Source organism: Triplophysa dalaica, chromosome 3 (assembly GCF_015846415.1).
Source record: "Triplophysa dalaica isolate WHDGS20190420 chromosome 3, ASM1584641v1, whole genome shotgun sequence".
Taxonomy (NCBI): domain Eukaryota; kingdom Metazoa; phylum Chordata; class Actinopteri; order Cypriniformes; family Nemacheilidae; genus Triplophysa; species Triplophysa dalaica.
The window spans coordinates 10,053,082-10,068,711 of NC_079544.1; the positions used below are offsets into that span (position 1 = coordinate 10,053,082).

At 36.3% G+C, this 15,630-nt stretch overlaps 1 protein-coding gene across 1 annotated transcript; it reads left to right on the forward strand.

The window, feature by feature from the left end:
• Positions 1-340: 340 nt before the first annotated feature.
• Positions 341-14,603, forward strand: pip4k2ab (phosphatidylinositol-5-phosphate 4-kinase, type II, alpha b). The gene is made up of 11 exons (XM_056744168.1): positions 341-1,109; positions 5,053-5,150; positions 5,262-5,358; positions 5,979-6,131; positions 6,228-6,374; positions 6,902-6,940; positions 8,185-8,283; positions 10,148-10,261; positions 10,638-10,890; positions 12,325-12,428; positions 12,499-14,603. Exons 1-11 carry the CDS (start codon positions 966-968, stop codon positions 12,577-12,579), a joined length of 1,329 nt encoding a protein of 442 aa, XP_056600146.1. The 5' UTR covers positions 341-965; the 3' UTR covers positions 12,580-14,603.
• Positions 14,604-15,630: the final 1,027 nt, after the last annotated feature.

Sequence of the window (15,630 nt, forward strand, 5' to 3'; positions counted from 1 at the left end):
TTTCAAGGATCCACAGTTTGGCTTTTATTTATAAAAAAAACAGAGATTTTAATTGTTTATATTCCTTACTTATTATTATTTGTTACCCTTCTGCAGGTGTTAACTTATACTGTCGTCCCTGGCGACGTGTGTTGTGTATGAACTCAAACAAATGCAACGATGTAAATTGCTCATGTCTGTTCAAATACAACTTTCATACAGATGGAGATTTCACAATATGAACAATATTATCGGGAACTGTACTGAACGGATATCTTGTTGCCCCTTGTCCACCCAATAGTGGCGCCAATAGGTTTACGTGAAACGCAAGATTAATGCGTGAAGATGCTGACCTGAGCTCACACACACAAACTGTCAGTGAGACAGTTTAGCCTGATGCAGCTGCTGCATGCAGGCGCATTGAATAGCGTGTCTCCGTCACATAATTATTTTTTATATAAGCAAGTTTCGTTCGCCATTAATATATTTCGCAGAGATTCTGTCGTGTATTAACGGTTTAAACCACTTAAATTAGGCGGCGCACCTTTAAAGAGGGGTGGTATGAAATATCCGCATTTTTCATCGGAATACGGCTCTTCTTCTGTTTGTTGTCTTATGTTTAATGAGACTTAACCTTCATCCAGATGACGGACGAATATATAATTCATCTGAGATGCCTTGCCTAAAATTTTGTTCGCCGTGTGTCAGTTAACGTTAGTCGGTAGCGCGCGCATCCAGCCAACTGTAACCTTCAAGCTAACGTCAATGACAGCTAGCACTTAGCTGCTTTGCGTTGGTGGCAAGGGGATTTCTGACAGCTTTAGTCCGTCAGCTGCGCGTTTGCAGAGGGATGCATGGACGCGGTGCGTTAAAAAAAAGAAAGGGAATTGCTTGTGAAGATCCGGCTGATTCTCAAGACATCGTGCCCGCTAGTAGCGCATAAGTGCCACGACTAGAGAGGGATTTCATTCATCCGATTACTAAACATGGCCTCTGCAGCCAGCAACCTTGTTGCATCCATCGCCAGCAAAACCAAAACCAAGAAGAAACATTTCGTGTCGCAGAAGGTGAAGTTGTTTCGGGCCAGCGACCCGCTGCTCAGCGTGTTAATGTGGGGAGTGAACCACTCGGTAAGGGTTACGGTTTTTACAGGTTTATCACACTAGTGATGCTGTGCATGATACAATTAAATGCACGTGTGACATTTTTCTTGTTCCTACATAAATTGATGCGTTACAGATGATCGTGAGAGCAAGCAAAGCCAGCGTTAGCTCAGATGGGAGGCTGAATGATTAACTAGGCAGACTGCAGGCGGGTTTTAGGTCCTGATTCCTTGCCTGTTCTTAACGCTGCATCTATGATTTTTTTATTAGTAACATAGCTTTTCCATTTCTTATAGTTGGTCAATTTAGAAGAAATGTTTTGCTCTTTGACTAACATCCAACTGTTGGATAAAAATGTGTTTTTAAAGCTTAAACAACTGTTTCCCGATGGGAATGGAAGGTTTCCAGGTAGGCTATCTGACAAGCCCTAATTGATCTCTTGGGAATCTGAGCATCACCGTCTGAGAGCCTTATGCTGGTACCTGCATGAAAAGATTCACAAAAGTATTATTTGTTGGCTCTTAGTTGTGTGCAGACAGTAGTTGTGTAGTTTTAATTAGAACGTTTTTTATGTGTTATTTTATACACAATTATAATCTTTTTTTGTGGATGTCTCTTTTCAGCAGATGTACAAATAGAATGAACAAAATCGATGTATAGCATACCCGCAGTCTGTTAAGAATAATATAAACTGTCTAAAGTCTCTCATACTTTCATAGCCCATTAAACAAAATATTTGTGATTATAGGATCTGATATGGAGTAGTTAAAATGTTTTTGATATTTTGTCTTTTATGATTTTTGGTCATGACATTATCTGTTTTAGGCTATATTTTAATACCTAATTTCAAACATTGACGCTTCTGTATAGCATACATTTCTTGGTTTGAGTGTAACGCAATAGTTACGTCATCAACCCGGGTTGTCTCTTCCAGGTTAAACTACATTGAGAGATGTTAGATGACCTTTTGACTCATGTTCTCATCTGCCCTGCAGATTAAAAGACGTGAAACAAAATTCTTGGATTCTACTCCATTTTAAAAGATCTTTCATTTTCTCTTAGTCATTGCATGTAGGTCTAGAATAACATGACAATTTAAGCCTCACAAAGAGTTGCCCTCAAGTTTGTTCTCCCATACGTCATTAACACATTCCTCCTTGTCCATCTCGCATGTTTAAATCTATTGGCACTATGTGACAGTGGCAACTTTTGACCTCATGACTGCAGTGATCAGGATTATTGCCTCTAGATTTAGCCTATTTTTAACATTTAGGCCAGTAGAGCCACTCCCTTCACATAGAACCCATATCCTCTTGCTTTTAACAGCAATTGTTATGGTTGCACTTGCACATGTTCTTCACAGATCTTTAAGATTTGTTCCCATTGCTTATCTAATCCCCACCCCTCCTCCCTTTTTTATAATTTCCCCCTCCTGTAGATTTCTTATCGTTTCCTTGAGCACTGACTCAGATACGCTTGTTTGTGTTGGTTACGTAAGAGCAGAGATGAGCAGCTCATACATATATGAATGAGAGAAATCCTAACCTTGAAAGCACTAAATAACTCCCATCTTACTTTTTGTTTGCTCTTAAATACTCATGCATTACCATTGCTGTCTGGTTTAAATATGTTTGTGTTACGTAATCTTGAGCAATGGTGTTTTCACCTTTTAAAGAAGATTGAAGCTGTATTTGCATGACTTGAAATTGGTGGCCAGGGGCGTTCCAAATATGTCCATCGAGTGAATTGACTTCCCTGAAAGGGACTTGAGTCTCAGAGGCATAAGGTGAAAGGACGTGCTTAATACTTGTGCTTTAACTAGAAACAGAAATGGAACAAGACCCCAAAACACACTCCGTTAGCCTATTTTTACCGCCCGTGAGGATCTCCACTCTCAGCTATCTTTGATTTGTAGTAGCACTGTGTTATGTAAACTGGATGATGAGCAGTATGTGCTAGTCTGTTTAGGAAACAGGCTCCAGTGATGGTATAATTTTAGGTCTTATCTCGAAGTACACTAAAAAATCAACCACGTAATTGTTCTGTATCTTAACACATATGTTTCACAGTGGATTTAATGTGTGAAACACCCGGTCCATTTCCTTGCAAAAGCCTCTGGTCTCTTGCTTGATTAATCTCAATGGCTTTATCCAAATGAAAATGTGCTTCAGATTATGTAACCGAGTGTTAATGGGTGGGGGCGTATAGAGCCACTACACCACATCTGCATGTAAGTACATGACACAATCACATGGCAAATCATTTTTTATGAATCTGACACTATTTTGCAAGTTGACTTATTTGAATTCATACCATTTAAGTTTAGTGCAATCTGCTTTTGAACCAGATAGGTTTTGGGTTGGGCTTCATTATTGCTGTGCAGCTGGAGGGCCAGAAATAAATCGTAAAACAGTTTTCCTGTAAAATTTGATGTTTTCCCTTTTTTGTACATTTGTGATATTTTTTCTGTAATTTTATAGTTTTTGACCGATTTCTTTAGTACATGAAAAAACGTAAAAAAAATTTTTGACATTATTCGTAGAAAATCTTTAACAGAAGAATTCTGTAAAATTACACATAAGCCACCTTGAAATAAGATTGGGCTGAATAACGTAGACACAATCGTATCTAGAATAAATATACAGTATAGTCTACATCTTATGTTATATGTTTGTCGCTGGACCATTTGTGTTATCAGAACAGTATATGTTCATTTTCATTATGCGCACATGAATATCTATTAATGCATTATGCGTACATTTATAGACTTTTCATTGTATACATTATACAGCAATAAAGGATATAATTGTGTGTGTATTTGTGGCAAACAGCTCAGTCTAGTTGACCCTGGCATGTCCTTTCCTGTTCTCAGCCGCTGCTGCTCACAGAAAACTTGCTGCCCTCTTCCCTTATTGGTCTGTTCAGTCTCTTTCTTCTCTGGTTCTCTTGTCCCTCTTTCTCTGTTCTGCACTACTGTTCAGCTTTGTAGTTTGTATCTCGACTGTGACATAGCATGCAGAGGGACAATAAATTGAATGATGCCTCTTATAAATTTCTTTCTTCTCACTTTACATAAATCAGATCTTTTAAGCACATATTGTAGCACATTTTATTGAGTGAAAGGCTTCTTTAAAGACACGATGAGCCCCCTGATGCGGGGACAGATGGGAGCAGGAAGATACACAAAAATAGCTTTCAACACATCACAGCCTGTGTGTGTGTGTTTATATGATGAAAGGAAGTGTAAATAAGACAGGTTGGATTCCATCATGCAGGGCAAATGGACAACACTAGCACAAATATATTTGTATTGAATTTTTACGGCATTTAGGGATAGTTCACCCAAAAATGAATCATTTACCTTCATATCATTCCATACCGGTATGGGTTTCTGTCTTCTGCAGAACACAAAATAAGATATTTTAGAGAATGTTGATAACCAAAAAACATGACCCTGCTGAGACATTTCTCAAAATAGCTTCACCGAACAAAAAGTCATATACATGTTTTGAACGACATGGAGATGATGATAGAATTTTTATTTTTGGGGGAACTATTCCTTTATGTCTAGGCATGCATGTGATATTGGTCCTGAATAGTTGCTAACACGTGATGTATTAAATTATTTAGTACCCTATGAAAGGAAGTGGACAGTCCAGCCTCATAAGTAATGCTCAGCGTGTTGGCACGGGCTGCCCTGTTATTCACTGCTGCTGTTAGGACTGAAAGGAACTTGTTTTCTGGCAGGGACCCAACGGTGCAGCACATTTTGAGGAATGTGCCCTGGCCTGTACTGCAGTTAATTCTCTGTAAATTACAAAAGCTTTTTGATTTCATTTGGAGCAGGTCCAGATGTCTTTTGTACGACAGACATCAAACTATTTTTGATTTACTTCAGCTGTTAAAATATGTGTTGATAGCATTATTGATCGCTTTCTGTACTCAGACGCTTTTGACATCTTGCTTTCAGATAAATGAACTCAATCATATCCCGATTCCTGTAATGCTGATGCCTGATGACTTCAAAGCCAACTCTAAGATCAAGGTGGACAACCACCTCTTCAACAAGTACGTGAGGCGTGCGAGACGAAACACTAAGATGAAAGAGATCATTTTGCTATGTATGTGTTTGTTGCTTTGCTTATGTTAGTTATCTTCTTTTGCATATTTTCTTCTAAGAGAGAACATGCCAAGCCATTTCAAGTTCAAGGAGTACTGTCCTCTTGTTTTCCGCAATCTGAGGGAGAAGTTCTCCATTGATGATCAGGAATATCAGGTATACCAGTGCTTAGGAGTCAATACATATCTTTGTTTTTAATGTTTGTTTCCGTATGGAAATCCAGTCTTTCAATGAGCATTAGAAATGAAGTCTCCTTTGAGACATTCCTTGTGAAATGAGCAACGGGCTTGACGTTTTCTCTCCAGCACTGCTGACACACAAGCTGTGAGTTTGTTGTCATGTCAAATATAATTTTTCAAGGGTTTTATTTTAAATAATTTACCCCTGTGGGTCAATTTGAGAAGTTACTTGAAAACTCTTAAAATTACACAGAATGTGTTGAATTGCAGCCACATTCTGTGTAATTTTAAGAGTTTCCAACCATGTACTGTATATAATTATGCAAAACCCAAAGATCTCAGTTTTCTGCACAGCATGCTAATCGGTAAACATTCCCATGCTGTAAAAATCGGGGCATATTGCCATCCGAACGAGCAAAATCTGTCAACATATTTCAGTTAGTGATGATGCTCAATAAAAGAAAGGCCCAGACTGTACTGTCTGGCATTCCAGGCTGACTGCAGACTGCAGTCTAGGAGAAATGCCAGCGTTGGCTTTTCACTATTTTATGGAGCAGACTAGTGTGAAATCCTTCACCGTTCTCTCTTCTGTTGCAGCACTCTCTGACACGCAGGGCTCCGATTCCCAGCGACGCTCAGGGCCGCAGCGGAGCGCGTTTCCACACGTCATACAACAAGAAGTACGTCATCAAGATCATCACCAGCGAGGACGTCGCTGAGATGCACAACATTCTGAAGAAGTACCATCAGGTAGAAGGGTCAGATGTGTCTTTGTGTTAAGAATTATCCTGAGATGAGCCTCACGGGGTGAGAGCTAATGTTGTTTGTGCACTTAACCCCATGTAGTATATAGTCGAGTGCCATGGCAACACGCTGCTCCCTCAGTTTCTGGGAATGTATCGCCTCACAGTGGATGGAGATGAGACCTATATGATCGTCACTCGCAACGTTTTTAGCCATCGGCTGCCTGTTTACAAAAAATATGATTTGAAGGTGAGTGATGGCAAACAAGATTTCTTAAAGTGATGGATACAGTAGGTCACCCAAAAATGAAAATGATGTCATCATTTGCTCACCCTTTTGTCTTTTAAAACCTGCATGACTTTCTTTCTTCCGCAGAACACAAAAGAAGATATTTTGAAGAATGTTATTGTTGGTAACCAAACAGAATCAGTCGCCATTGACTTCTATTGCATAGACAGTCACCAAAATTCTTTAATTAATTCATTAATTAATTCTTCTTTTGGGTTCTGCGGAAGAAAGAAAGTCATTCAGGTTTAAAATGACAAGAGGGTGATTAAATGACGACAGAAGTTTTTATTTTTGGGTGAACTATCACATTAATCCCCTTCCATTGCCAGATTCATGTGGTTTCGGTTGTCATCGAAGATGCTGTGTGCTTTAATTGTTATGCTTTATTTCTTTTTTATTTTGATAATGACAATTATTGAAGTAATTGCTGCAATTTTTTGTGTTATGTTACAGATATTAAAATCCTTTTTTATGAATAACTTTCCTAGGGATCCACAGTGGCAAGAGAGGCTAGCGACAAAGAAAAGGTAAACTCTTCTTTTATATTGTTTGTAGGAAGCAGAAAACTTTGAAAGCAGAATTTCATGCTCAGTGTTTTCAATGAGGGCCCGACGTTTCGAAAATAACCTCAAACTTGCATGCTGGATGTGTTGCATGTTAAGTTTGTACATAATGTAAAGAAATAACGTTTTCTCATCATACTTTAACATCTTTTGTCTATCATGTGTGTTGTGTATTAATAAATATTCAAAATACAGTTCTCTTGTGTGAAAGTTCTCATTCCTATGAAGTTCTACATTCGTTGAAAACTCTTTCATTTCAGTGTTTGCTTGATTTAATTTGCTTCAGGGTTTAAGACAACTCAGTTTTATAGTCCAGTGCTTATTATTTTACTTCACTATGACTCCTAGGAAAATTCATAACAATGCAGTAAGTGAGAAACTTAGTGTCCTTTATATTGTGATATCCTGTGTTGTTTTATATTATAAGTGCACTGTCTTTGTCTTAAAAGAATGAGGTTGTATGAACCATTGCAATTAATTATCAGATTGATGGATCATAATTGAATCAGCATGTAAATGTAATTAGCCAATTACCATAATATGCTCCAACCTACACATTCCATAACAGCAAACTTGTTGTGAATCAGAAAAAACCCTGAAAATGACTTCCAACATTAACAGTATGTATAGTATTTCTCACATAAGGCAAACCTGATGTCATGTTTTTCTCGTGACTTCATACATCTGAAGAGCATGTGAATAAGTTGCATGTAAATTTCTCTTTTACTATGCATGTTATTTTTATTAGCATGATGAAGTATTCCTGTATTGATTTATTTCTCTTTCATGTCAGTTTTTATATCTGTATTCTAACACTGTATATGATACTCTGTGACAGATGTATATTTTTAATTATGTGTCATATACAGTACAGACTAGATTTTATTGTCACATGTTACTGTACTTTATTGAAAGTTTCTTTATCAAACTTTCGTGAGATTTCGTGTCTACACTTGTTTACTGTATAACAGTCATGTTATCATACAGTTTTATATAATTCTGTTCTCTTGGCGTGTTCCTTTGGTGCATGTATATGAAATATTTCCATCTCTCTGTATTTTTTAATGTATTAATACATTTTTTAAATAGCTAAAGTCAAATGAATAAACTGTTTGTCAAAAGCTATCTAGACAGTTTCAGCTCACCAGCTCCACAAATTGATTGATGCTGCTTGAGCTACTTGCATCTCACCTCCCTTCTCTTGGCAGCCACGCCCACCTGAGGAGGGGGCTCCGCCCAAATCTCGCATGAGCCAAAAACTACAAACCATCCGGATCGCCACGCGCTTTTACTGCGCCATAAGACACGTAAGGACACAACAGCAAAGAACTGTGTCAAATAGCTCTGTTCTTCTACAACATGCATCCACCCACATTTTGCCTCAGGAAAGCACTGTTCCCTTAGGATCTCACAGGGGACTGTAAATCCAGGACCAGCGATGACGCTTTAATTTTTTCCAAAAGATAGCGTTGTGACTCTTTCTTCAACCGTGGAATTCTATTCTATATGACCATTAATGTTCATTTTATTTTATGCCTTGCAAAAATAGATTCAAAATTTCATAATTTCTCAAAATTATTGTTTACCCAAAAATGATAATTCTGTCATCACCCATCAACCCTTTTGTCATTTCAAACCTATAGGACTTTCTTGTTTCTGCAGAATACAAAAAAGATATTTTGAAGAAAGTTGTTAACCAAACAGCACTGTGCCCCCTTTATTCTATTGTATGGACACAAAACCAGTCCAAGTGAATGCAAGGGCTAGTTAGCAACATTCTTCAAAATATCTTCTTTTGTGTTTTGTTGAAGAAAGAAAGTCATACAGGTTTGAAATAGACAAGAGGGTGTGTAAACGATGACAGAATTTTGTTTTCGGGTGAACTATCATTTTAAGGCCTTAAAAGGCCAACAAACAGTTAATGCTTTTGTGTGTCTTGAAGGATTTTTTTTAATCTCGTCCATTTGTGTATGGTAGAAAATATGCAAAAGTGACCCTGGTTGAATGTCATTATCTATCTTTTACCTGTTATCAGTGATGCCTGTGTGAGACAAATATCTAATCCGAAATCAAATGCAAAAAAAAACTGATAAAAGCTTGATACTAACTGTACGCTTTGGGTTGGAATCACAGATATTTGCAGAAGAGTGCATTTGGAAAACCAGCCCAAGTTAAATCATTGTAATTATTGCAAATGTGCTAATTGTGTGTTCTCTGTACTCATGAAATCTAAATCACAGCCTGTTGCACTGATTGTTCACGAGAGGCAGTTAGCACTATATTACAATCCACTACATCAGTGGTGGTTTATTTTTTATTTGAGTTCTTTTCCCAGACGTAGATTGTGTGTAGACAGTAAAAATACTAAACCATAATTTATTAGAATTTTAAACCCTAACAATGTATTATATTTAGAATAATATAACCGTTTTTTAAAGAGAGCTGATGAAAACAAGTAGGCTAATACTCACCAGTTCTAAATGTGTGAATCTTAACATTGATACTTCACCCAAAATGAAAATTCTGTCATCATTTACTCACCTTCGAGTTGTGCCAAATCTGTATAAATGTCTTTTATTCTGACAGACTTTGTTCAGAGCTGTTTGCTGTCCTACATTCTTCAAAATATCTTTTGTGTTATAAAAATGAGAAAGTATTTTTTCCTACTATTGGAGTCAATGGTGGACAAAATCTGTCTGGTTAGAAGCATTCGTTCAAATTTCTTTCTTCGAAGGTGAGTAAATGATGACTTAATTTAAGTTATTTGAAAATATTTCTTGAAAACAGTAATTACTTTAGCTATTCTGTTTAATGATGCTAACAGAGAAATTACACACTACTATTAAACAATCCCGTCACAAACTCATACCATTGGCTAGGCCAACCAACCATGTTGAGCATCTTCTAAAGACCGCAGTTAGTTTGGTCTCATTAGTGTTGCAGAATTTATAAGCTTCACTTTAATTTTGTTCCCCATGTAAAAATATTTATACAAATACCCTTCTATGTCAATTCTTTAGTCTGGTTAGAAAATCAAAATGTGAACATATGTAGTTGTATGCCAATATCTCTTTATGTCCTTGATTAGCAAAAGTCAAGCTTAAACTTACACTGATGTTGTTATTGTTTGTTTTTGATCCACTTTGACACTTCTTTCTATGCGAATGACAGACCAAGGAACTTCCAACCTACAAAGACAATGACTTCATCAATGACGGGCAGAAAATCTACATAGATGAAGAAAACAAGAAAATGTTCCTGGAAAAACTAAAGAATGATGTAGAGGTCTGTATCTTTTTTATACTGATTAAGGCTTGTTTCTGTCATTCCAAACCTGTATGACTTTTATTTTTCTGAAGAACACAAAAGAAAATATTACGAAATAACATTGAAACCCTTTGACATCCTTTATATTGACACATAATTTGTGTTTCACAGAACGAAGAGTCATACAGGTTTTGAATGACATGAGGGTGGATAAATGAAAAAAATATATTTTAACTATCCCTTTAAAGCATCAAAGTTCTGTGTTTCCATCTCAGAGAACACAGCAAATGTTAAAATATATACTTTATATACTGTGATTCACTTTGGACAAAGCATCTATAAATTCTTATCCAACCAAAAAGTATCTTATAAAGGATGAATAATGTGTGACTAGTTTCTGGCCCAGCTGAAGCTGATGGACTACAGTCTGCTGGTGGGGATTCATGATGTGGAGAGGGGGGAGCAGGAACAGCCTGAGGAGGAGAGTGAAGACAATGATGCGGGGGAGGAGGAGGGCACAGAGAGTGATGGAGCGGCCACCGGCTCACCACCAGACAGCCCAAGTAACACACTGGACAGCAACAGGCCCCTGGGTCCAGGAGAGTTCGACCCCACTATTGACGTTTATGCTATCAAGAGCCATGAAAGTGAGTAACTAAGTTCCAGCTTCATTTCATCTGATCACTTATCAGTCCTCATGTTTTGAAAATCTAGTTTTAATGTTGTTTATATGTCTGTGTGGTGATTTTAATGTGTGTATTTTCTCTTTAAAAATGCAGCTAACGAAAGATATTCTCAAAAACATGTTTGCTACGTCACAAACAAGTGATTGACACGTCACACAGTTGACAGAGCAGATTGGTCTAAACTGAAATTATTCAGTGGAGGGAGGGACTATTTGCGTATTCATAGATCTGCATATAGCCTACTTAATGAAGTAATATTGCAGTTTTTACAATAAATGCTTTATAATCAGAAACATAACTGCTCATCCCTCTTCAAACCACTGCTCTCATCTGATTGATATTAGGCTTGCTCAGCATGTATAATAGATTAATATGGTAATATACAGACATTAGTAGACATCTATCTGTCTAAAGCTCTCTAAAAAGGATCACGTAGATCACCACAAAATACTTGGATATACCCTAATATAACATGTAACACTATGGGAACTGTTTTGTACTCGTCATCAACATATACGCATGATTCAAAATCACAAACTTTATAACAAGCGGATCCTCCGCTCACGTAACAGGGAATGTGCATCTATCCGCATATATACTAAAGCAACGTCCTACGTAATTTACGTAACACTGAATGGCATGTTTACATAGATACCCAATAAACATAAACGTGTATTTATCGAATTCACAACAGGCAGAATGACAAGACACATAAAAACTGTGATAAAATCATATAAAAATAAATCTTTTTAACTTTTTCTGAATACAATACCATACAACCCTTATGAAAATTAACCATTATTTTTTTGGAGTAGTGCATTGATTACTTAGGGCAAAACCAGGATTTTACTACAGTAACCATCGTTTGCAATGGTTTTAAAAAAAACCTTTGTGATAACCATTGTTTTACTACAGTAACCATGTTGTTTTTTGTTTTAACTGTAGCAAAACCGTGTTTTTTCAATTTTAAATGTAGTAAAACCATGGTAATTTTTCATAAGGAGAATATTACTGTTCTTTTACTTAAAAGTGAATATGAAGAAGAGCATCTTCTCTGTTATTTTGACCTGTTTCCCAAGTTTCCATTTTATGCAAATAAATGGAAATAGAAACAATGTTTTTTGTTGAAATTTAGGAGAAATTTTCTTAGTTGCTCACAGAATGAAACAAATATGATTTTAACTAAACACATACCTATAAATAGTTAATTCAGAAAAACAGAAATAAATTTGAAATGGCCTCTTGATTCTCTTTACGCCTTTAAATCAAGATTCAGAAAAAAACCCATTATCATAACATCCGTTTCGTGGACATCCACAGATTTGATTGTTGTTTATTCACATCCCTGCAGTTCTTCTAGCTTGCATTAAAACATTAGCTGTTTCTACCCTACAGGTGCTCCTAAAAAAGAAATCTACTTTATGGCAGTGATTGACATTCTGACCCCATATGATGCCAAGAAAAAAGCAGCCCATGCAGCTAAAACAGTCAAACACGGGGTAAGAGTTAGAATCCTAAAAATGTGCACTGTGAGTTGATTCTTTTCCTAACTGCCATGTGTTTCTTCAGGCAGGGGCAGAAATCTCAACAGTCAACCCTGAGCAATACTCCAAGCGATTTTATGATTTTATCACCACCATTCTGTCCTAACCGCCGCCTCAGGCTGGAACATGACGGTGGCTGCAGTGATAATGAAGGTCACATATTAGTTAGGGAAAAAGATCCTGCTGTGGGTCACGGATCCACTGTATCTCCTGCAGCCCCTAAGGAACACATCTCAGATCTATCCAGATCTTTTTTGTTTACAATTTTATTGACTTTTTCACCTCTGGAGCAGAGTTAAGGCTCCATGTCGTTGATAAGGGATTCATGTGTCATATATATATTCATAAATAGAAAAATACAGTTCCGTACCCTTGTGTTAGATATTGTTGATTGAGAATCGAGTGATGTTGTTTGTGACCAGCTACATGGTATGAATATCATACTGGAATTTTCAAAGCTGCTTATTTTTATGTGTTGACCTTGCCCTTGTTTTCTGCAAAGAAAGATACATTTTTATGGTTCTCAAGAGAAAAGTCCTGTTTCCAATAACATTTTAAATATATGTTGACCTGTAAAAATCGCCCCAAGAGTTAGCATAAAATAAATTGGAGCGTATTTAAAAGTGTTCATTGCACTATTGCTCTTTAGCTGCAGGCTGTACCTTTAAATCTCTTTACTAAAGCTCGTGTAACCACAAAGAGTTACAACTTCAGGTTTGACTGCATAAATCGCAGTAAAGCTCCAATCAGCAAAACTGGATGTAGCTTAGGCGTCTACTGTGCAGTGTAATGTCTTGCACAGGAGCTCAATATTTGCAATTGACTCCGATAATGTTTAGTATAAAACTAGTGTTTTTGCACATAATTGAAAATGTTTATGCAAATGATTCCAGTTTTACCACTGACTCATGGAGCGTCATGCAATAGTAGTGATTCGTAGAACGTGTTAAGCACCTGACGGGTTACTTTCGTACCCCCAGTGAAAGAACAAAATATTGCCTGTTTTATGTTGTTTAGCTCTGAATTAGAGAACATTATAACAAATAATGCATATTTTGTACCTTCCTTTTTACAGTAATAATAAGCAAGTTTACAGTTGATCATTCTCTTAGTGAGAATGCAGTTGGGCTGATGCTATTTTGATGCTTGAATTTGTGTACAGTGTTTAAGTTGCATACCTGTAAAGAGAGAGAGAAATCTGCCTAGCTCTAGGCCTTTCTATTGATATTTCTCTTTCTGTCTCTTTCTCTCTCTCTGGTCATTGTTTAAACTTTGTGTCCCTGAGACCTTTAGTATTATAAAATATCTTGATATTGTGATATGTCTTCTTCTGAAATATTGTTTGCGAAGTAATCCTAAATATTTGTGTTGAAATATTGACATATATACACTGTGCAAGGGTGTGCCTTTTTTACTCTGGATTATTTAATTTTGTATTTCAATCATTTTTTAACAAGAAACAATTGAAAATGTTATTTTCTAAAAAGGGAAAGGTGAATCGGATGATTCTTAAGGTGATTGGCTGTTCCTGTGTAGGTGTGTAAATATGCAAGTGTGTTGTCTGTTTGCAATATGACTAAGGTACAAACACTCAGATTTCCTGCATACTGCTGGCTTTATCTGAATTAATCTGCTCTCAATTGGATTGTTTCACTGAAATGATTCTTTGTTAAAACTTCATGTGTTGCTGTATTTGAATTTCTGTTTGTTGGACAACTTTCAGTGAAATTCTTTGACTCTGCAAAACAAGCGGCTCAATGAGGTCTTGTTTTTTCCCCTTTTGGGTCTGTATAGCACATTTAAATCTCAATGAAGCCGCAATGGAGAGATACTTTATCCAAAAATAATTTTGTCTCAAATTGTATAAAGTTATGATCACGTGTTGTAATTTGTTACATGCTGTCATGTTTGATGCTATTGGGTAAACACTTTGAGGAAGAGAGAAAATGTGAAAGAGGAAATATAAAGCCTTTTAAATATGCTGTCAAAGAGCAAATTTATCAGTTGTCAGTCTGTCAGTTATCATAACTGTTGTTACTCTGTCTGTTGTGTGTGCTGCAGTTCAAAAATATTAAAAAACACTCTTTCCCATAAGCATTGCTCAATAAAATGATGCATTGCTCAGCTTGATTCATGTTTGGAATATGCCTGTATTGTGGTGAAATCTTACTCTCACAAAACAAACCATTAAAACCTGAAAAATTCTTCTAATAATTTAATTTGGTTCTGTTTTTTGGGGGGATTTTTTTATATGCAGTGTAGCTTCGGTATTTCTGCTCATTGCAAATGGAATTTGTTTAAATAGTTTTTATGTCATAAAGAGTTTTTGTTGGTCGGGAATGAGTGGCTCTGGGTGCAGTAATCATCATCAACCAGAAGAGGACGCACTGCTCAAAGCTTTCCTTCACAGTTTCCAGCAAAGAAAGGTAGGCCTGCTTTCACAACACGCTTTTGTGAAGCTAATACTTTAAGATTTTAACTTAGTGTAGAAAATGTCAAAATATGTATTATTTCTATTTTAAAGTTAGATATGCTCAGTCGTGTAACAGACAGTCAAACATCAGTCAAGTAGCATTTCCTGAACTACATGCCCCTGTAAATAAATAATCTTTTCGATTATTTTAATGCTTCACCGGTGTTTCGTATCTAAGTATAAACTATTTTTAATTTTTTATTTGTAGGCTCATCTACAGTCTGTACTAATTTCCAAGAATTTTATGTTTTAGATAAAAAAAGATAAGCTACTCCGTAAAGTTCAAGTGCGTAACTGGCAAAAAAAGAACGCATTCATCTTATTAAAGAAAAACTAGTTTTTTACACAATGAAATATATAAACAACGAAAGTTTTATTTCGAGCATTGTTGTTAATATAGCCCATTACTTCAATGCATTTAAAAAAAACTGTTTAGTTAACTTAATTTTCGTTATTATTTTGAAAAAATAAATAGCGTTCATAACAACAGTTAATTTAAAATCAATTTCAGTAAACTTCCGATTAAAAAGCAACTAAATATTGTATAACTAGAAGATATTTTTTAAGATAATATTCAAGCGAATAGACGGAGGGATGGGATAAAAACAAATCATTTATTTATACAATTATGATATTTATAAAGGGGAACCCATTTGAGTTATAATTTGTTACGACATTCAGCTT

Bases quoted from the DNA above. Each gene is read 5' to 3' on its own strand.
- pip4k2ab (XM_056744168.1), top strand. From the start codon at position 966: ATGGCCTCTGCAGCCAGCAACCTTGTTGCATCCATCGCCAGCAAAACC. The intron at 6,132-6,227 runs GTAGAAGGGTCA...AACCCCATGTAG, and splicing joins TTCTGAAGAAGTACCATCAG to TATATAGTCGAGTGCCATGG. The intron at 10,891-12,324 runs GTGAGTAACTAA...TCTACCCTACAG, and splicing joins TGCTATCAAGAGCCATGAAA to GTGCTCCTAAAAAAGAAATC.